Source organism: Salvelinus fontinalis, chromosome 12 (genome assembly GCF_029448725.1).
Source record: "Salvelinus fontinalis isolate EN_2023a chromosome 12, ASM2944872v1, whole genome shotgun sequence".
In the NCBI taxonomy this organism is placed as follows: Eukaryota; Metazoa; Chordata; class Actinopteri; order Salmoniformes; family Salmonidae; genus Salvelinus; species Salvelinus fontinalis.
The window spans coordinates 1,167,908-1,190,850 of record NC_074676.1 but is presented as its reverse complement, the minus strand read 5'-3'; the positions used below and the strand labels follow the sequence as shown (position 1 = coordinate 1,190,850).

General features: G+C 45.3%; 1 protein-coding gene across 2 annotated transcripts in view; it reads left to right on the top strand.

The window, feature by feature from the left end:
* LOC129866600 (reelin-like) overlaps positions 1-22,943 on the top strand; it is a 293,866-nt gene that overhangs the window by 227,151 nt on the left and 43,772 nt on the right. For both annotated transcript variants that reach the window (XM_055939357.1, XM_055939356.1), the window contains exons 27-43: positions 1-172; positions 491-697; positions 1,210-1,445; positions 9,278-9,435; positions 9,728-9,935; positions 10,202-10,278; positions 10,466-10,624; positions 10,839-11,033; positions 11,574-11,702; positions 12,067-12,211; positions 12,476-12,616; positions 15,683-15,860; positions 17,541-17,625; positions 17,793-17,975; positions 18,285-18,453; positions 19,194-19,299; positions 19,956-20,182. In XM_055939357.1, the coding sequence (XP_055795332.1) occupies positions 1-172; positions 491-697; positions 1,210-1,445; positions 9,278-9,435; positions 9,728-9,935; positions 10,202-10,278; positions 10,466-10,624; positions 10,839-11,033; positions 11,574-11,702; positions 12,067-12,211; positions 12,476-12,616; positions 15,683-15,860; positions 17,541-17,625; positions 17,793-17,975; positions 18,285-18,453; positions 19,194-19,299; positions 19,956-20,182 (2,775 nt within the window). The remainder of the gene's footprint in view (positions 173-490; positions 698-1,209; positions 1,446-9,277; positions 9,436-9,727; positions 9,936-10,201; positions 10,279-10,465; positions 10,625-10,838; positions 11,034-11,573; positions 11,703-12,066; positions 12,212-12,475; positions 12,617-15,682; positions 15,861-17,540; positions 17,626-17,792; positions 17,976-18,284; positions 18,454-19,193; positions 19,300-19,955; positions 20,183-22,943) is intronic.

The following is a 22,943-nucleotide window of genomic DNA, read 5'->3' as shown; positions in this document are numbered from 1 at the left end:
GTTTGTCCACTATGAGTTGCCACAGGCCTCTAAGACCCCGTGTACCCGGTTCAGATGGTGGCAGCCCCTTCACTCTGGGGACGGCTATGACCAGTGGGCCATCGATGATGTCATCATCTTGTCAGAGAGAGAGAAACACATCATCCCCATGGCCAACCCCACTATGCCACAGGTGAGTCTCTCATTGGCTGACGACCCCACGCTGCCACAGGTCACGATTTCATTAGTTGAAAATAACTGACAATCCTATTGGCTAACACTGAGACAGATGATAACAAAAGCCTTCTATACTTTGTGGCAATCTATCTGATTCTGGGATTTTGTGGTCAATATAATCACAATGAAACATAAACATTGGAAATTGTGTATAGGACATGTCTGAATGTCTGAGCTCACTATGATGCCGAACGTCAGCTATGTGTCTACTGTTGCAACTTATTGGCTGCAGTGCAGCACCATCCTTTAACATCTGCTATCGCTCTGTTTGTAGAACTTCTATGAGAAGCCGGCGTTTGACTACCCTCTGAACCAGATGAGTGTGTGGCTCATGCTGGGCAATGAGGGTATGGAAAAGGAGAGGAACAGCAGCTTCTGTGCTCCCACCCCCTCTGCCATGGTGTTCGGGCGATCTGACGGAGACAGGGTGGCAGTGACCAGAGACCTGGTGCTAAGACCAGGGTACACACTGCAGTTTAAGGTATGTGTACAGTCTCTCTCGCTCTCTCGCTCTCATTCTTTCTCTCTTCCTCTCCTCTCTCCCTATCTCTTTCGCTCTTCTCTCTGTTTCCTTTTCCCTCCTTTCTCTTTCTCTCATCTCTCCCTCCTTCTGTCTTTCTCTCAGGAAGTTTTAAGTTGACCTTCTAACACTTTTACAGGTTTGTACATAAGGCAATTACTTTTTTAAATGTTTTTTTTTATGTGTTTGTGTTATGTTTATTACTGACGCCAAAAAGTGGATCTAAAACAAAATGTCCCTCTCAATTCAGTTCAAAAGGTCTTTATTGAATGGGAAACATATGTTGACATTGCCAAAGTAAGTGAAAAAAATTAACAAGTGAAATAAGCAATCAGAAATTAACAGTAAACATTACACACACTCTCTCTTTCTTGTCTGTCTTTCTCTCTCTCTCTCTCTCTCTCCCCCCTTCCCCCTTCCCCATCACCCCCCCCCCCCCCCCTTCCCCATCATCCCCCCTCCTCCTTCTTCAGTTGAACATCGGTTGCGAGTCTCAGTTCAGTGCATCGGCCTCAGTCCTGCTGCAGTACTCCCATGATGCTGGCCGTACCTGGGCGCTGGTGAAGGAGGGCTGTTACCTAGGCTCCTCTGGGGCGGGCGGCTGTGAGGGCAGTGTGCGGGAGCTCAGGGAACCCACTGTCTATGCCACGGGAGACTACGAAAGCTGGACCAGGGTTACCATTGTCATTCCGCGTAACGTGGCCGCCAGGTAGGGGAATATTATGGGGTGGGGTCTTTGACACTGAGATCAATAACAAAGACACAATTACATGTACGAAAGATTGTGAGATGGTATAGGTTCATGTTCAGTTCATTCAATATTGGTCACTCAAGCTGGATTTGATTTAGGAATCAAACTTATGAAGACTTACAAACTTTCAGTGGTAGAATTAGGTATATTGTATTTCTTGTTGGAATTGCCCTGGTTTTGGCGGGGATGGCGGCACACATGGGGATGCCATCCCTGTCACTTCGGCACGGCTTCAGGTGTATTACTGAAGATTCTGTCACTGAGGAGGACTTTCTGGTCGCCGTAGGTGAGAAGGTAGGCTATGAAAATGTTGCTTATTCGTCACGGATGAATAAAACTGTGGTGTTTTTTCTTAAAGAAGAGCATCTTGTTGATTGTATGTTTGAGCATGGTGTACTTCTTAAAGGTATGTTTATTCAAGTTACAGTGGTTGCTCATCTAAAAGTTTTGTGATTATGCTGCGGGACTTAGAAGTAATTTGTGGTTTAGTACAGTACTCTGTGTCACTACTTCATTGCTCCAGACCAGCGTAAGGGGGAGTTAGAACATTGATTATGCTTTTGGGTCCCAAGGCGCTACTGTGTCTCTAACTGACAATGAATGGGCGACATAAACCAAATAGAAACTGATAATGGTGCACGACTTCAGTATTTCTTACTAAAACTGTTGTTACTCGAAGCGTTTTATTCTAAGAGAAACTTAGACTACAATTAGGTGTGGAAATGTTAGGATTATTTTGCTCTTACTGCAGCACTGTAGCCTACTCCCAACCGGTAACATTGTATAGCGCCTGAGTGGCGCAGTGGTCTAAGACAATGTGTCTCAGTGCAAACTACATTGCTACAAATGCTGGCTGTGACCGGGAGACCCGTGAGGCGATGGTAGGCTTTTGGTTTCTCTCCCTCTAAAAACAGAAATATAATTCTAAATAACAAACCGGCTTTATTTACAAATTAGTAAGCATGTCTCACCCCATGTTCAAGAATGGCCCTTTATCTCGCTCACTTTACGTTATTTGAAAACAAAATAATCTAAACAAAGCGATTATTATTATTAATTAATTTTGAACTATATACAAAAATAAAATAGATATTCTCACAGATATATATTATTAATCCTGTTTGTCACAAGCGTAGCAGGCTGTAAATTCTGCAAACAAGGTTTCTAGGATGGGCCATTAGCAGGACAATACAGTATATATTGGTCATATTGGTCATGGCTCCCGAATGGTGCACAATGGGATATCCTTGCAGTTCTTCAGCTGAGATAGCGATGGGCGCACGAAGTTCAAGGCACGAGGGCAGGGGGCACGGGACGGGCCACAGAAGATGGACCTAGCCCATGGGGAAGGAAGGGGGATGGGGAGGGGCCTTACCGAGCATTTCCATAAGTCCACGCACGTTTCTTCAACTGTCTTCTGACTGTGATTAGAGCGATGTTGATGTTGTGCCGTGATACCAGCAGATTACAGATGGCCTTTGCCGATCGCTCATCTTCTTCATTCATCAGTGAGTCGATGGCTTGAATAGTCTCGCTGGAAATGGAATACAATGTAAAAATGTGCAGCATACAGTAAAGACCGGCATTATTAGGCCTACTTTACAGTATTGTCGCCTACTGTACCTGTTCCTTTTCCTGGGCTTTCGCGTTCGGCATAACACAGGCATCTGATTATAGTGTTTGTGAATAGCACTGTCTTTTTTTTTAAATGTTTTTTTTAAATGTCTCCAGTAGATTTTCCATTCCTCCTGAAAGCCCTAATCTGCTCACTTAAATGAATAGAGGTCCTGGTCATGGTACGTTGTTACAGCATAATCAAAGTGAGGAATATCGGCGATCTACTGTATACTTATAGCCTATTGTAACCTGAAAGTCACACCTTTCCCAAGTACTCCTCACCCCGCCCCAATCGTCTACATTTTATTATTGATGGAGAGCCATATAGATCACAAAATAGTTGGGAAGTGATTCCGTGGCACATGATTTATGAATTGACATGCAATGTTCTGTTCCTCCTGAAAGCCCCAACAGTCAAAGTAATTATCTGCGTTGCTACAGATGCTGCAGACGCTGGTTCGATACCCGTGCACGCACAATTGGCCCAGCGTTGTCCGGGATAGGGAAGGGTTTGGCCGGCCAGGATTTCCTTGTCCAAAACCAACAGATGGAGAAAACCGACACCATTCGAGCAATTTATTTCAACAATAATCTTCATTTTTATTTGACTATACAAACAACAAGAGGTCTTATTAATTATAGTCTATTTCTTCGGAGCCTAGACCTATAGAAAATAACTTAACTGGCTGAGGTAGGCTATGAGGCTTAACAGCCTTAACAGCCTAATAGAAGTAGGATTTGTTTTATTAGGCCTACTTGCAAATGGTAAAAAAAATGTAGCATCCTACATAAAACAACAATTTAAAGAACAAAAGGCTGTCTGTGTCGGGATAGCCTGCTCTTGTAACGACAGAACAAACAGAACGTACTGTCAGCTTGAGACGTAAATATCCCTGGATAACCTCACACAATAATATTAGAATTGATTAAATAAAGTCATACAGGCCACTAAGCTACTTATTCAATGAGAAAAGTTGTATTTCCCCTCAGACACAATCTTGTGGATGTCTGGTTTGATGGATGGATGTGATTTTGATGTGCAGGCAGTCCTCGGATGACTTGTGTGAAAGCCGGTTCCTGTCGCGAGTCTATATTGCGCTGATAGAGGAAAATGAGGACTCATGTCGATCCAAACATTGTTAGCACATAAAATGCTAGTTTCTTTACTGTGCTGTATTCCTCTGAGCATGCCACCCAAAATGCACAGGGACTCGGCACTCCTGAGCGCATCCCTGATTTGTCTCGATGTCTGGAATTCAATCAGCTCAGTTTGAATTGCGGCCTCATCCGGCGAGGGTATAGTTTTCTTAGCGAGGGAGGAGTATTCTCCACCTGGGCGGACTGTGAGAGGATCACGTACAAACGCAATGAAATCCTTGGGCATGCTGTGGTCTTCAAATCTGGTGGATAAGTTGTCCCTCAGCTGCTTGATGAAATCATCCATCACCCCTGTGTTAATGCTGTGGTCTGGTCCAAATTGAACAACTCAAGCTTCCTAGTAAAGGCCTCAAATTTCTCCATCATGTCCACGACTGTTTCCCTCTTCCTTGTAACTGCAGATTTAACACGTTTAAGTTACAGAATATGTCCGCAAAAAAAGCTGTGTGTGCAGCTTGCAGTTAACGATTCAATGTTTCTGCTTCGGGCCTCTATATTGGGCAGGAATACCATTCAATGTTCAATGCTTAGATTCATAATTACGTCTGAGATTGAATTATTTGCAAACAGCAATATTTTAATTGCAAATAAGACACTGGTTTGGCATTAGGAAAAGATGGGAGATCTCTCTGTACATTCTTCTCTGAAACTTCGATTTCATTATCCACCTTCTTGATACTTTTTGAGAGTGACATTTTATCTTGCTATCAAGCAAATTATTCTGAACTAATGTTGACTTTAAAAAAAGTAGTGTAGCCTACAGTAGGCTACGTACTGTATACCTGTTTTTCCTCACCAATCAACGCACAGAGAAATAGACAAAAATAATAATTGAATAGAGACATAGGGATTTTATCAGATCAAAAATCGTATCTTATTGCCAGTGAATTTATTATGTGCTAAGCATATGTGTTAAACATGTTAAATGTGTAGTGTAGGCCAATTAATTGTGCTAATATTATATACTTATAATGCTCTGGCCCGCCGACTATTGGCTATTGTCACATGGCTATGAGGCTCTATGAGGCCTACCTGCAGACTCTGTTGCTCCGGCTGCAGGAGGGCACAGAGGAGCTCCTCCGGGAAGCAATGGAGGTGTCTCGCCTGCTTTCCCTGCTCCAGAGGGATGTGGTTACCTCCCAGTGCCATCTCTGGCTGGCCCAATCCCGTCTGCCATCTGCTCTCCAGAGCACTTTGCCACTCCCCCCATCACCCCAGGGCTGATGTTTGGCCCAGGGGTTGATGACATTCTGGAGCAGACCGATAAAGTTCGTAGGGACCGTGAGACCCTGAGACGGTTCATGCCGCCTCCTCAGGCCCCAAGTCCAAGGTAGATGGACCGTCACCACCCACCTGCACCCGAGCAACGGTGAGGTCCCTCTGCTGCCCCATCGCCTCGTGCTGAGGGACGACAGCGGGGTGGGGCACAGCGTGCGGTGGAGTAACAACCTGTCTAGCGTCACCGCCATAGGCGGGCCCTGGCAGGACACCTTATATACCCTTCCCAGGCCTCGGCCGCTTCTCCTGGTCTCATAGGGCAAAGTGGGAGGAGGGTGTGGAGTCCCCCTGGGTGTGGTCCACAATGCTCGACGGGTAGCGATGCCGGCCTCTGTCCTTCAGGGGCCTTCGTGTCACCACAGTGGCCAACCCCCTGAAGAAGAAAACCCTGCGGCTGGAGATCCTGAGCAAGGCCATGTCCAGGTACAAGTGGTTTGTGATGCTGGACCTGAGGGATGCGTACTTCCATGTTCCTGTTCACCCAGCTCATTGGCAGTACCTCCGATTTGCTTTCGAATGGACGTCTTACGAATTCATGGTTCTTCCCTTCGGCCTCTCCTTGGGACTCCAACACTTTCACAAAGTGCATGGTCGCTGTCCTGGCACCTTTCATGTCCCGAGGATTGTTGATCCTCAATTATCTGGACGATTGGCTGATTTGTGCGCAGAGACATGCTCCTGACCCACATCTGCAAGCTGGGCATTACTGAAAAATGACAAGAAGAGTCGTCTGACGCCCACCCAGAGCGTGGCCTTCATTGGCATGGAACTGGACTCCCCATGAGAGCATGCCATCCCACCAGAATGGTTCAGGTGATCTTATCTTGCCTCGTCCACTTTCGGCAGAGGCGGGTGATATTTGTCCTGAACTGCCAACGCTTGTTTGGCTTGCTGACGGCGGCCTCATTGCTGATTCCCCTGGGCCTGCTCCATCTCCGGCCTCTTCAACTGTGGTTCAACTCCCACCGGCTGCACCCGAAGCGCCACTGTCACCGCCAGCTGCAGGTGACCGCACAGTGCCTCAGGGCATTATTGAGGTGGAGCTGTTGCTCCTTTCTCTCAGGTGGGGTGGAGATGCTAAGGATGTGCTGCCAGGAGCTGGTCAGCACAGATGCCTCCCAGATCGACTGGGGAGTGTGACCAAGAGCAGGTTGGCCAATGGCTGTTGGCTACCCCCTTGGAGCAGCAGGCACGTCAATACACTAGAGCTCCGAGCTGTACTACTGGCCCTGCGATCTTTCCTTCCACATCTGAAGTGAAGACATGTCCTGGTGAGAATGGACAACATCACAGTGGGGGCTTACATCAACCATCAGGGTGGAATGAGGTCCCACCGCCTCCATCTTATGGCACAGGAGCTCCATCTCTGGGCTTGTACCTGGCATCCTGAATGTGACAGAAAGGTGGCTTTCTTGGTAGCTTCATGCTACCAGATGGACCCCAGTGGGAGGAATATATCTCTCCGCCCCAATACTTCATACGTCCCGAAGGGTCTGTTAGACAGGCATGTGAACATCCCTTTTATCCTGTCTGCTTACAACCCCCCCGGCAGTGGTGGGGGAGTCTGGATCTCCCTCCGGCATGCTGTGCCCTGTGCGGGCACTGGCTGCCTATGTGGAGCAGACATGGTCAGTGAGAACAACAGACCAGCCTGCTATGCTGCTATGGTGAGAGAGTCCTGGGAGTTGGGCTATCAAAGCACTCACTGGATTGTCTCTCACTGGATTGTGGACACGATTACGACAGCATGTCACCTGGCTGGCAGACCAGTGCTAGGATCTGTGGTGGCACATTGTACACGAGGTGTGGCTGCATCCTGGGCCCCTCACTGATATCTGTGTATCCTGCACCTTTGCTAGGTACTATCGGGTAAAGGTGGGACCTCCCTCTGCCATTGGTTCAGCGTTCCTGGGCATCGCCTTCCTTTCCGGGGACTATGCCGACTTTGCCGGGACCCCCTTCCAACATTGGCCCCTGCGTCTCGGTCCCGCGCTGGGACTTCGTCGCTGGCTGGCCAGGTCCCTGTAGCACCGACTAAATCTGATACGGGTATACCAATGTATTGGAGTGATCCAATATAGTGAAACATAATGACGGTTACGTATGTAACCACGGTTATGTGAGCTATATGGAACACTCCAATACTCTACGGTGGAGGCGCCTGAAAAATGACCCCAGCCGGGACACAGGTGTACAAGGGAGTAAATCTGTAAATCCTTACCTCACTTGTATCCCTCCGCCATGGAATGATACCAATATCGGTATATTGGAGTGATCCATATAGGTCATATAACCGTGGTTACATACATAACCTTTGCTATGTTGTTTCCGCGACAGGTGTTTATGTTTTTGGAGTCACCGGAGCGGGCTTTGGAGTTATCGTTTAAAGTCAAGTATGACAACAGACTGTATATGGATTATGCTAGTACGGGTAGTCAACAGTGTTGTCAGTGTGGAGATGTTGGCCATAAGCGACATGCTTGCCCAAAAAGGGAGAAGGCGGAGGGAGGGACGCAGGTGGTCCTCGTAATGCCTAGGCCCACTGATGTAGGGAGATGTGGCTGACAGTGGTAGAGCAGCCACAAGCACCTGTTGCTGAGGAACAAGTTGCTTGTGTTTAGGGTACTGAGTTGCAGCTTGTACAAGAGGGGGACATAGTGTCTGATGTGCAGCAATATTGTTGTAGGAGGTAAGGATGGATCTGGGGAGCCATTTCCCCAGACTGCTAAGGAGATGCCCAGTACGAGTGAAGTGGTACAGGAGGTGCGTTCAGATGGGGCCTGTCTCCCAGGCAGTGGAGGAGGTGCCCGGTACGAGTGATGGGATGCAAGTGGAGAGTGTTGAGAGGGATGTGGCGGAGGGGAGTCAGGGGTTTGTGGCCCCTGTTGAGGAGGATATGGATATGGACATTTTTGATATTCCTATTGATATGATAGCTGCTGGCAACGACTCAATTTTACAATCTAGATGAGGTAAATGGGTTCCTGGACCAGACTTTTGGGAAATCTGGTAAATTGGCAGATTCTTTTTTATGTTGATGTTGTGAGGTGTGAAGAAGTGTTTCTGCTTGTTACTGCTGTCATGGCAGTAAAAGGTAGTGGGAAAATTAAAACAACGATTATCATGCCTCATCAATCAAATTCATTCAAATGTATTTATAAAGCCCGTCTTACATCAGCTGATGTCACAAAGTGTTGTACAGAAACCCAGGCTAAAACCCCAAACAGCAAGCAATGCAGGTATAGAAGCACGGTGGCTAGGAAAAACTCCCTAGAAAGGCCTGAACCTAGGAAGAAACCTAGAGAAGAACCAGTCTATGAGGGGTGGCCAGTCCTCTTCTGACTGTGCCGGGTGGGGATTATAACAGAACATGACTAAGATGTTCAAATGTTCATAGATGAACAGCAGTGTAGATAATAATAATAATCACAGTGGGTTGTAGAGGGTGCAACAGGTCAGCACCTCAGGAGTAAATGTCGGTTGTCTTTTCATAGCTATCATTCAGAGTATCTTTACCACACCTTCTGTCTCTAGAGAGTTGAAAACAGCAGGTCTGGGACAAGGTAGCACGTCAGTTGAACAGGTCAGAGTTCCATAGACTGACCCGGTGAACAGGTCAGGGTTTATTGTGTTGTGGGTTCCCAGACCCAATTAAGTATTTTTTTAACTCTCTCTCTCTCTCTCTCTCTCTATCCCTTCGCTCTTTCTCCTCCCCCCACACACACTCTCCACTTCAGTAAAACGAGGTTCCGGTGGTTCCAGGAGAGTAGTGTGTACAGGGACGCTCCAGCCTTTGCCCTAGATGGAGTCTATATCTCTGAGGCCTGCCCCAACCACTGTGGAGGACACGGAGACTGCATCTCTGGGGTCTGCTTTTGTGACATGGGATACACAGGTACGTAATGATACATAATGATTGTAGAGAGGATGAGGGGGGAGCGTATGGGGACATGGGGTCTGCATCTCTGGGGTCTGCTTTTGTGACATGGGATACACACATACTGAGGGTGGGAAGAAGTAAGCAGAAAGAAAGACAGAGGGAGAGAGAAAGAGAGAGCGTGGGGAGTTCTAGCAGTTCTATAGGAAGAGTGAATAGGAGAGGCTTCTAAAAAAGTGGAGAGGGGTCTAAAAAAGACACTCACCTAATGATCAGTTGTTAACCAATTAAATCCTTGTGTGTACTCCAGTTGAGCAGGACAGCTGCGTGCCAGCCGTGGCCAGCCCCACAGAGCTGGCAGAGGGCTTTGAGAGCAAGCTGAGCCCGGTTTGGCAGACCCTGAGTGGGGGGCAGGTTGGAGGGGGCTGTGGCACCATCAGCGAGGGAAAGGCTCTGTACTTCAGCAGCTCTGGGAAGAGAGAGGCACGCACTGTACCTATGGATACGACGAACACACGGTTAGTATGATCACACTGCTGTATTGAATAGAATTGAAAGTATGCATACCTCGCCTGTCTTGTAGAGCAGCTTTAGGCAACTTCCAGAGGAAGTTTGCTCTAAACCTCCAGTGTTAACATATTTAATTGATGCAGCTAATTATATTCTACACCCCCTTTCGCTGGTGACCTAACCCCCCTCTCTGTCTGTCTGTCTCTGTCTGTCTGTCTGTCTGTCTGTCTGTCTGTCTGTCTGTCTGTCTGTCTGTCTGTCTGTGTCCCTGCAGGCTTGTCCAGTTCTACATCCGTATTGGAGGGAAGAATGTTGGACCCACCTGCACCAGACCTCGCTCCCGCAACGAAGGTGACTCTCCATCTCTACTGAAAACCTCCAATTCAAGCTCTGACAGACTCAAGTTTGTAGACCTCAATAAGGCTCTCTTCTGCCTCTGCGTGGTGGCCCTTTGACATTGCATGCATGCTGTTGCTGTTACAATGATTTTCTGGCTGCTTCCTCTCCTCTATGACCTCCCTCGTCTCCTCTTTTCCAGGAGTGATAGTCCAGTTCTCCACCAACAACGGGGTTCAGTGGCAGTTCCTACGTGAGCTGGACTTTGGTTCCTTCCTGGATTCCCAGGTGGTCACCATCGAGCTGCCTCCACCCGCCAAGACTCCCTACACTGTGTTCCGCTGGTGGCAGCCACAGCAGGGTGAGGCCCCCAACCCCTACATGGATCACAGGAACACACCATACAGTCATTGAGCCATCCATACAGTACTTGCAGGGACTCATGCAAAGAATGTGTATAAAGCAGCAGTCACACAGAGTGTATCCTTCAAAAAGGATGAGCCATACTATCTATCTCTCCCTCTTTTTCTCCTCTTCTCTCTCTCCCCCACCTCTCTCTCTCTCTACCCCTCTAGGTAAACACTCAGCCCAGTGGGCTCTGGATGATGTTCTGATCGGTATAAATGACAGCTCCAGGACTGGCTTCCATGATAAGTTTGACGGGACGTCTCCTCTGAGACACAACTGGTACCGCATACAGGGGGGAGAGATCACTGTAGACTGTCTGTCTCTGGATACAGCTCTGTCCTTCAACAGCGACACCACTGACAGTGAGTTAAACTACAGTACACACACACACACAGGGAAGGGGGAGATGTCACAGTTGTCTGTCTGTCTCTAGACACGGTCCTCTGATGCCACAGACAGTGCGTCCTACTACTGCACGCAGACACGCACATGACACGGTCAACTTCTGCATCACAAACAACCCAGGCTGCATTGAATCAGCCATTTTCATCCTGGTTGTTATTTATGTGTGCATCAAGCTGTGAGCGGATTTACTTTGTGCAAATATGACATTACATCCAGTCCCATCCATTACCCCAGACCTAGCAAGAGCAATTTTCCAAAATATCTAAAAATATTACACCCCAGCTAGGCAGCACAGCACGTTCCCGGATGCATAAAGCACTGTTAAATGTGATGTGTATTACCATGAATGGGGTTTGTTTCACTGCCATCTCAGACTGTGTGCAGGTTGTTACTAAAATAAACACTTGCATTAACATCTGCTAACCATGCGTATGTGACCAATAAAATTGTATTTTATTTTATTTTATTTGACCATGCCACTGTCTCTCTCCCTGCAGAGAAGCCGCGGTATGCAGAGAGCTGGGACTTTGAGGTGTCCGGCTCCTCCTTCCTGCAGTTTGAACTGTCTATGGGCTGCAGTAAGGTTGCCACCTCATCCCACGGTGTCAGGCTGGAGTACTCCACGGGTAACGAACTCTAATAACCGTCATGGGTGATCCTTTATAAATGATTATACATTACAGAAAAATCAAGAGAAAACTCTGTGCACAGCAGTGCGTCTAGATCCAGGTGCTGGTTTTGGCGGGAACAACTATTATTAGAAAACAACAGGGCAGCCATTTCTGGTGTGCGGTTTTTATTGTTTTTAAATTATTATACATGCTTATACATATTTATAAATGCTTTTTACATGGTTATAAATTATACAAATGCTCATAATTTATAATTATTAGAAATGGTTAGACATTTTTTCAAATAATTACTGAAAAGTTCAAAATGGTTCCTAATGTTTATACATGGAAGTTATTCTAACGTATTACCACCCGACAGACTGTGGGCGCCACTGGGCCCTGCTCACCCCAGAGTGTGTTCCACCTGCCATCGGCTGTGCCGGCTACACCATGAGCTCAGTCTACACCGCTACACAGTACAACCGCTGGAGGAGGGTTACGGTGTACCTGCCCAGCGCTGCCAAGTATGTGTGTGTGGTGTGTGCGTGCGTGTTTGTGCATGCTTGTGTGTGTATGTGTATATTATTAGTTTGCTTAGTGGCACATCAGAGCTTCTCTCTCTAAAATGTATCCTTGTGATTTGAATATTCCAGTCATAAACAAAATAATACGATTTAAGCATTGTAATAAAGTAACACTTCATGTGAACTATCCTTCATAACCCTTTATAATAATGCCATAAACATGTCATAAAGATTCATAGCATGTGTTCTATTCTGTGGTGTTAGTTCTCCCAGGACTCGGTTCAGGTGGATCCAGCCCCACTTCATCCCTGGGGCGGACGGTTGGGCCTTGGACAACGTGCTGCTGACCCCTGGCTGCCCCTGGATGTGCTCTGGACACGGACTCTGTGACAACGGATGCTGTTTGTGAGTTACACAAACATACACACACACACACTGTCTCACAGTATTTAATGTTGAGCTCAGAATTTTTGCATGGAATTTACTGGAAGTGTGTTATATTTTATGTGAAAACCATAGGGGGCTATTAGGGGGTTATTATTTGTATATATATATATATATATATATATATATATATATATATATATATATATATATATATATATATATATATATATACACTACCGTTCAAAAGTGTGGGGTCACTTAGAAATATCATTGTTTTTTAAAGACAATACAGTGTAGACATTGTTAACCTGTCTAGGATCAGCGTGGCGCTAGCGGCACTCCCCCCCCCCCCCCCCACTGAAAAACCAGTGCCGCGAAATTCAAAAAAAATATTTTTTTAAAATATTTAACTTTCACACATTAAAGTCCAATACAGCTAATGAAAGACACAGATCTTATGAATCCAGTCAACATTTCCGATTTTTAAAATGTTTTACAGGGAAGACACAATATGTAAAGATGTACATCTATTACCTAAAAACACATTAGCATAATCCACCATCTTTTATTTGTCCACCAACACCAGTAGCCATCACCAATTCGGCTAAACTAAGATATTTATAGCCCCTAACCAACAAAAAAACTCATTAGATGACAGTCTGATAACATATTTATGGTATGGGATAGGTTTTGTTAGAAAAAAGTGCATATTTCAGGTATATGGCATAGTTTACAATTGCACCCACCATCACAAATGGACTAGAATAATTACAATGAGCAACGTGTTTACCTAACTACTAATCATCAAACATTTCGTAAAAATACACAGCATACACGAATCGAAAGACACAGATCCTGTGAATACAGACAATATTTCAGATTTTCTAAGTGTCTTACAGCGAAAACACAATAAATCGTTATATTAGCTTAGCACATAGCAATTAGCAGCCCAGCATTGATTCTAGCCAAAGTGAGCGATAAAAGTCAACATCGCCAAAAGATATTAATTTTTTCACTAACCTTCTCAGAATTCTTCCGATGACACTCCTGTAACATCACATTACAACATGCATATACAGTTTGATCGAAAATGTTTATATTTAGCCACCAAAATCATGGTTAGACAATGTGAAATGTAGACAAGCTGGTAAAGAAAACGTCCTTGCGCCACTTAGACAGTGATCTACTCTTATACATAAATACTCATAAACGTGACTAAAAAATATAGGGTGGACAGGGATTGATAGACAATTTAATTCTTAATACAATTGCGTTATTACATTTTTTAATTTATCCTTACTTTTCAATACAGTTTGCGCCAAGCGAAGCTACGTCAAAAAACATGGCGTCCTAAGCCACTAAAATGTTTCGACAGAAACACGATTTATCATAATAAAAATGTCCTACCTTGAGCTGTTCTTCCATCAGTATCTTGGGCAAAGGATCCTTTCTTGGGAGAAATCGTCTTTTGGTGGAAAGCTGTCCTCTTGCCATGTGGAAATGTCAACTACGTTCGGGATGAACTGAAAAGCGTGTCCAACTTTTCACATCGTTGCAAAAATAATAGTCCCAAAATCGCACTAAACGGATATAAATTGCTATAAAACGCTTTAAATTAACTACTTTGTGATGTTTGTAACTCCTATAACGAGTGAAAAGATGACCGGAGAAATATAACAGGCTAAACTAACGCTTGGAACTGGAGAGGGTCGGTGTCTTCCACGCGCGTTACGCAGCAAGAAAAGACTTGCTAGCTAAAGGTTTTTTTCATTTGTAGGGCCTGTGAACGAGCAATCGAGCCCGTTGGAATCGTCATCACGTAAAGGCATCCAGGGGAAGACGTAAGAAGTGTCCGTATAGTCATAGCAACGACAGAGCCCTTTTAAATGACTTCAGAAAAGTGGCCAACGTTTCTCAAATCTGACTCCATGTCAGGGAAATTGCTGTAGAATGGGCTCTGTTCCACTTAGAGACAAAATTTCAACTCCTATAGAAACTATAGACTGTTTTCTATCCAATAATAATAATAATATGCATATTGTACGATCAAGGATTTTGTGGGAAGCCGTTTAAAAAATTAGCCACATTAGCATAAATAGTCTAAACAGCGCCCCCATCCCCAACAGGTTAATGTTCTAAATGACTATTGGAACCGGCAGATTTTTTAGGGAATATCTACATAATCGTACAGAGGCCCATTATCAGCAACCATCACTCCTGTGTTCCAATGGCACGTTGTGTTAGCTAATCCGTTTATCATTTTCATTTTAAAAGGCCAATTGATCATTAGAAAACCCGTTGCAATTTTGTTAGCACAGCTGAAAACTGTCGTGCTAATTAAGGAAGCAATACAACTGGCTTTCTTTAGACTAGTTGAGTATCTGGAGCATCAGCATTTGTGGGTTCGATAACAGGCTCAAAAAGGCCAGAAACAAAGCACTTTCTTCTGAAACTCGTCAGTCTATTCTTGTTATGAGAAATGAATGCTATTCCATGCGAAAAATTGCCAAGAAACTGAAGATCTCGAACAACGCTGTGTACTACTCCCTTCACAGAACAGTGCAAACTGGCTCTAACCAGAATAGAACGAGGAGTGGGAGGCCCCTGTGCACAACTGAGCAAGAGGACAAATGCATTAGAGTGTCTAGTTTGAGAAACAGCAGTACCCGCAAAACACATTTCATGGGAACGTTGCAAGAACGTCCTTTTTTCATCATTATACAGAGCATTAGGAAAGTATTCAGACGTCTTCCCTTTTTCCACATTTTGTTACGTTACAGCCTTATTCTAAAATGGATTCAATGAAATGTTTTCCTCATCAATCTCCAGCAACTGGGAGACTAGTCAGGATCGAGAGACCTGCAGAGAAGGATCTGCAGAGAAGAATGGGAGAAATGTTGTGTTAGCTAATTTTAGTTTATCAGTCTCAACGTCAACAGTGAAGAGGCAACTATGGGATGCTGGCCTTCTAGGCAGAGTTGCAAAGAAAAAGCCATATCTCAGACTCGCCAATAAAAATAAAAGAACACATATGGATATGAAATAAACAGTCACCTCACCTGTAACCCCCACCCTCTCCAACAGGTGTGACCGGGGTTATGGCGGGGCCCACTGCGTGCCCTTGGCCCCCCTCCCCTCCATTTTGAGAGACGACTTCAACGAGAACCTGGCGGCGGAGCAGTGGCCCGAGGTGTACGGGGCTGAGAGGGGGACTCTCAGTGGGGAGCCCCTCAAATCTGGCACCGCACTAATCTTCAAAGGGGTATGGGTTCTATTGTTTAGTGTGACCTATACTGTACAGACATTTATGTGAAAAAGACCTAGAGAGCAGATAGAGAAGACGCACGCATGCACACACACACTTGTGCACACACACAAACACACAAACTCACACATTATCTGCCTAGCAGACTTAGTAAGTGTACTTTATCATTGATTATAAACTCAGCAAAAAAATAAATATCTTCTCACTGTCAACTGCGTTTATTTTCAGCAAACTTAACATGTGTAAATATTTGTATGAACATAACAAGATTCAACAACTGAGACATAAACTGAACAAGTTCCACAGACATGTGACTGACAGAAATGGAATAATGTGTCCCTGAGCAAAGGGGATTTCAACATCAAAAGTAACAGTCAGTATCTGGTGTGGCCACCAGCTGCATTAAGTACTGCCGTGCATCTCCTCCTCATGGACTGCACCAGATTTGCCAGTTCTTGCTGTGAGATGTTACCCCACTATTCCACCAAGGCACCTGCAATTTCCCAGGACAATCCTGGGGGGAATGGCCCTAGCCCTCACCCTTCGATCCAACAGGTTCCAGACGTGCTCAATGGGATTGAGATCCGGGCTCCTCGCTGGCCATGACAGAACACTGACATTCCTGTCTTGCAGGAAATCACTCACAGAATGAGCAGTATGGCTGGTGGCATTGTCATGCTGGAGGGTCATGTCAGGATAAGCCTGCAGGAAGGCTATCACATGAGGGAGGAGGATGTCTTCCCTGTAACGCACAGCGTTGAGATTGCCTGCAATGACAACAAGCTCAGTCCGATGATGCTGTGATACACCACTTCAGACCATGACGGACCCTCCACCTCCAAATCAATCCCGCTCTAGAATACAGGCCTCAGTGTAACGTTCATTCCTTGGACGATTAATGTGAATCCGATCATCACCCCTGGACAAAACCGCGACTCGTCAGTGAAGAGCACTTTTGGCCAGTCCTGTCTGATCCAGCGACGGCGGGTTTGTGCTCACAGGCGACATTGTTGCTAGTGATGTCTCGTGAGGACCTGCCTTACAACAGACCTACAAGCCCTCAGTCCAGCCACTCTCAGCCTATTGCGGACAGTCTGAGGACTGATGGAGGGATTGTGCGTTCCTGTTGTAACTCGGGCAGTTGTTGTTGCCATCCTATACCTGTCCCGCATGTGTGATGTTCGGATGTACCGATCCTGTGCAGGTGTTGTTACACGTGGTCTGCCGCTGTGAGGACGATCAGCTGTCCGTCCTGTGTCCCTGTAGCGCTGTCTTAGGCGTCTCACAGTACGGACATTGCAATTTATTGCCCTGGTCATATCTGCTGTCCTCCTGCCTCCTTGCAGCATGCCTAAGGCACGTTCACGCAGATGAGCAGGGACCCTGGGCATCTTTCTTTTGTTGTTTTTCAGAGTCAGTAGAAAGGCCTCTTTAGTATCCTACGTTTTCATAGCTGTGACCTTAATTGCCTAGCTGTGACCATTCCACAGGTGCATGTTCATTAACTGTTTATGGTTCATTGAACAATCATTGTTTAAACCCTTTACAATGACGATCAGTGAAGTTATTTGGATTTTTACGAATTATCTTTGAAAGACAGGGTCCTGAAAAAGGGAAGTTTCTTTTTTTGCTGATTTTATGATCTTGATTTCTCTTTCCGTTTTGCTTGATTTGTAGGAAGGTCTGCGTATGTTGGTGTCAAGGGACATGGACTGCACCAGCACTCTCTACATCCAGTTCTCCTTCAAGTTCATCACTAAGGGTAGGTCTAATTTTCACATACAGTACATTCTGGCTATATCTGCTTACAGTTCTCCTACCACTTATGTCTGCAAAACTACTTCTAATCTTTACTATGTGTCATGTTTTGTAGATATGTTATACTGTTAACTATGTGTGGGTTGCGTTAACTCTGTGTTCTGTTCCCAGGTGTCCCAGAGCGCTCCCACTCGGTGCTACTACAGTACTCTGTGAACGGGGGGATCAGTTGGCTGTTGTTAGATGAGTTTTACTTCCCTACTTCCACCGATACGCTGTTCATCCACCTTCCTCTGCCCACCAGTGCCCAGACCAACGCTACCCGCTTCAGGCTCTGGCAGCCTTACAACAGCGGTGAGTAGTGAACACACACAGTGAGTCTGTGGTCCGTTTATCTACATAAGAAGTGTGTGCTTGTACACTCCACTTCATGGATTTTAAAGGAATGGACTGGTGTAAGGAAACGGTGGAAACTTCATCCAATCCAATGCGTTTAATGCAATGAGAGTGTACATTTTTGGGTGAAGAGTAGCGAATCGAATCACAACCAAAGACAAAGTGCAAATACACTCATACTTACAGTATACACACATCTCAAAATAATGACATACTGTATGAAGACATGTTGTATGTCTGACTGGCTATATGTGTTCTGTCCTATAGGTAAAAAAGAGGAGGTGTGGGTGATTGATGACCTGATCATCGATGGCAGCTCGCTCAACAACCCTCCTGTAGTCTCTGACAGCTTTGAAGGCGGACCCCAGGATTACAACTGGCTCTTCTACCCAGGAGGCAACACTGGACTCTACTGCCCCTACCAGAAGAGTGGCCTGTGAGTAGACCTACTGGTTGTACAACCCTTTAGTGCACTGTGTAAACACCGAACCTTGTACCTACAACCCTTCATCTCTGTGTGCCTCTAAGATGTAAATTCAACATATGTGCGTCAATGCCACTTTAATTCAGTAAATTCAAGAAGTTAACTACCAATTTAGTTTACATATTCATAAAGGCCCAGTGCAGTCAAAACATGTGATTTTCCTGTGTTTTATATATATTTCCACACTATGAGGTTGGAATAATACTTAGAAATTGTGAAAATTATGATAATGCCCTTTTAGTATAAGATCTGCTTGAAAAGACAGACTGAAATTTGAGATTGTTTTGGTGGGATGGAGTTTTGGCCTGACTGGTGACATCACCAGGCAGTAAATCAGAAAGAGAGTTCCAAACCTCTCTGCCAATAACAGCTAATTTTCAGTTTTCTCCTCCCCACTCGGATGACTCCCAGACAGTACTAGCAACATTCTTACTTCAGAAATTGCTCTTTGCTAAGAAGCTATTTTTGTTAATTTTTGTCCATTTTAATTGAAATCAATCGCGGAAAGTTACTTAATTGTTACCCAATATGTTTTTGATATTGATATTTTTTTTAAACTGCTGGATTGTCTCCTTTTAACGTAAAATGTCTGTTTACTTCCTGAATTTGATTCAATTGAGTTGGACTTGACCCCAACCCTACTGTAAAGGACTGTAGATAACAGACTTTGTCTAATGCATGTGCGTGTACAGGGAGGACGATGAGTCTGCCATGGTGTTTGTCTCCAGCGAGTTGGGAGAACATTCCATTACCACCAGAGACATTGATGTCAATGAAAACACCGTCATACAGTTTGAGGTATGAAGAGAAGAGAGAGAACAGACTGATTGGTTGGGAAAACAGAGCGGGAAAGAAAATGAGTGAAGTATAAGAGGAGAGGAATGGGGAAAGTGGGAAAGCGGAACAGAGACAGAGAAATTGAGTTGGAAAGAGAAATACTAACGGAAAAGATAAGAGGATAAAGAATGAGAAAATGTATCCCAATTTAAAAGTGGAGGGCAGAGCAAAGGGTTTTCATAACGATAATGACTGATTTATATGAATGATTCATATTCATAACAAGTTATTATAATTACAATTCTCTGTGATACAAATGAATGCGGGCTGGATAAGGATCATAATTATTTTATAATAATTCATCACAACATAATTATATGAAATAGAAGTATTTAGTGGTCTTGTTGATGCAAACACACTAATACTAATAAGTCAGTAGTATATCAAAGAACTACAGTGATCTTGCTGAAGCAAGAACATTAATGAATATAATACTGCATAATGTTCATAATTATACTAGTAATACTTTATAATATAACAACTAAGAATTTGATTGATATTATGTTTATAATTTAAACATTTGTCCTGTTTATTTTTCCTGTGTTGTGTTTCAGATGTGGTCTTTATAATGATAATGACAATAACATAGCAGTAATAATGTATTCATTTGTTCTCAGATCAATGTGGGCTGCACGGCAGATTCTTCCTCCTCTAACCCAGTGAGACTGGAGTTCTCCAGGGACTTTGGGGCTACATGGCATCTCCTGGTGCCCCTGTGTTCGGGGGGCCCCCAGCCCTCATCCCTATGCTCCACAGAGCTGCACCCCGCCAGCGTCTACTACCCCGGGACAACACAGGGATGGAGGAGGGAGGTCATCCACTTCGGCAAGCTCAGACTCTGCGGGTGAGAGACTACAGGACATAGAAGAGAGCCTAACTAATATGAAAACCATCCCATTGAAACTTCTCAAATGGCCAGTTGACATATATATATATATATATATATATGTATAGGAATGGGCCAAAATTCACCCAACTTATCGTGAGAAGCTTGCGGAAAGCTACCCAAAACGTTTGACCCAAGGTCAACAATATCAAGGCAATGCTACCAAATACTAATTGAATACTAAAGGCCGCTCAGCAAGGAAGAAGCCACTGCTCCAAAACCGCCATAAAAAAGCCAGACTACGGTTTGCAACTGCACATGGGGACAAAGATCGTACTTTTTGGAGAAATGTCCTCTGGTCTGATGAAACAAAAATATAATTGTTTGGCCATAATGACCATCCTTATGTTTGGAGAAAAAAAGGGGGGGGCTTGCAAGCCGAAGAACACCATCCCAAGCACGGGGGTGGCAGCATCATGTTGTGGGGGTGCTTTGCTGCAGGAGAGACTGGTCAACTTCACAAAATAGATGGCATCATGAGGCAGGAAAATTATGAAGCAACATCTAAAGACATCAGTCAGGGAGTTAAAGCTTGGTCAAAATTAGTCCAGGTAACCATGTTTACCTGTTCAGGAGTCTTATGGCTTGGGGGTAAAAACTGTTGAGAAGCCTTTTTGTCCTAGACTTGGCACTCCGGTACCGCTTGCCATGCGGTAGTAGAGAGAACAGTCTATGACTGGGGTGGCTGGGGTCTTTGACAATTTTTAGGGCCTTCCTCTGACACTGCCTGGTGTAGAGGTCCTGGATGGCAGGCAGCTTTGCCTCAGTGATGTACTGGGCCATACGCACTACCCTCTGAAGTGCCTTGCGATCGGAGGCTGAGCAATTTCCGTACCATGCAGTGATGCAACCGGTCAGGATGCGCTCGATGTTGCAGCTGTAGAACCTTTTGAGGATCTCAGGACCCATGCCAAATCTTTTTAGTTTCCTCAGGGGGAATAGGCTTGTCGTGCCCTCTTCACGACTGTCTTGGTGTGTTTGGACCATTCTAGTTTGTTGTTGATGTGGACACCAAGGAACTTGAAGCTCTCAACCGGCTCCACTACAGCCCCGTCGATGAGAATGGGAGTGTGCTCGTTCCTCCTTTTCCTGTAGTCTACAATCATCTCCTTAGTCTTGGTTACGTTGAGGGATAGGTTGTTATTCTGGCACCACCTGGCCAGGTCTCTGACCTCCTCCCTATAGGCTGTCTCGTTGTTGTCGGTGATCAGGACTACCACTGTTGTGTCATCTGCAAACTTAATGATGGTGTTGGAGTCGTGCCTGGCCATGCAGTCGTGGGTGAACAAGGAGTACAGGAGGGGACTGAGCACGCACCCCTGGGGAGCTCCAGTGTTGTGGATCAGCGTGGCAGATGTGTTGCTACCTTCCCTCACCACCTGGGGGCGGCCCGTCAGGAAGTCCAGGATCCAGTTGCAGAGGGAGGTGTTTAGTCCCAGTTTCAGTGTCTTTAGATATTTTTGTCAGATGTTACTATGGAATACTGAAGTATAATTACAAGCATTTCATAACTGTCAAAGGCTTTAATTGACAATTACATGAAGTTGATGCAAAGAGTCATATTTGCAGTGTTGACCCTTCTTTTTCAAGACCTCTGCAATCCGCCCTGGCATGCTGTCAATTAACTTCTGGGCAACATCCTGACTGAGGGCAGCCCATTCTTGCATAATCAATGCTTGGAGTTTGTCAGAATTTGTGGGTTTTTGTTTGTCCACCAGCCTCTTGAGGATTGACCACAAGTTCTCAACGGGATTAAGGTCTGGGGAGTTTCCTGGCCATGGACCCAAAATATTGATGTTTTGTTCCCCGAGCCGCTTAGTTATCACTTTTGCCTTATGGCAAGGTGCTCCATCATGCTGGAAAAGGTATTGTTTGTCACCAAACTGTTCCTGGATGGTTGGGAGAAGTTGCTCTCAGAGGATGTGTTGGTACCATTCTTTATACATGGCTGTGTTCTTAGGCAAAATTGTGAGTGAGCCCACTCCCTTGGCTGAGAAACAACCCCGCACATGAATGGTCTCAGGATGCTTTACTGTTTGCATGACACAGGACTGATGGTAGCGCTCACCTTGTCTTCTCCGGACAAGCTTTTTTCCGGATGCCCCAAACAATCAGAAAGGGGATTCATCAGAGAAAATGACTTTTCCCCAGTCCTCAGCAGTCCAATCCCTGTACCCTTTGCAGAATATCAGTCTGTCCCTGATGTTTTTCCTGGAGAGAAGTGGCTTCTTTGCTGCCCTTCTTGACACCAGGCCATCTTCCAAAAGTCTTCACCTCACTGTGCGTGCAGATGCACTCACACCTGCCTGCTGCCATTCCTGAGCAAGCTCTGTACTGGTGGTGCCCCGATCCAGAAGCTGAATCAACTTTAGGAGACGGTCCTGGCGCTTGCTGGACTTTCTTGGGCGCCCTGAAGTGTTCTTCACAACAATTGAACCGCTCTCCTTGAAGTTCTTGATGATCCGATAAATGGTTGATTTAGGTGCAATCTTACTGGCAGTAATATCCTTGCCTGTGAAGCCCTTTTTGTGCAAAGCAATGATGGCGGCACGTGTTTCCTTGCAGGTAACCAAGGCTGACAGAGGAAGAACAATGATTCCAAGCACCACCCTCTTTTGAAGCTTCCAGTCTGTTATTCGAACTCAATCAGCATGACAGAGAGCCTTGACCTCGTCAACACTCACACCTGTGTTAACGAGAGAATCACTGACATGATGTC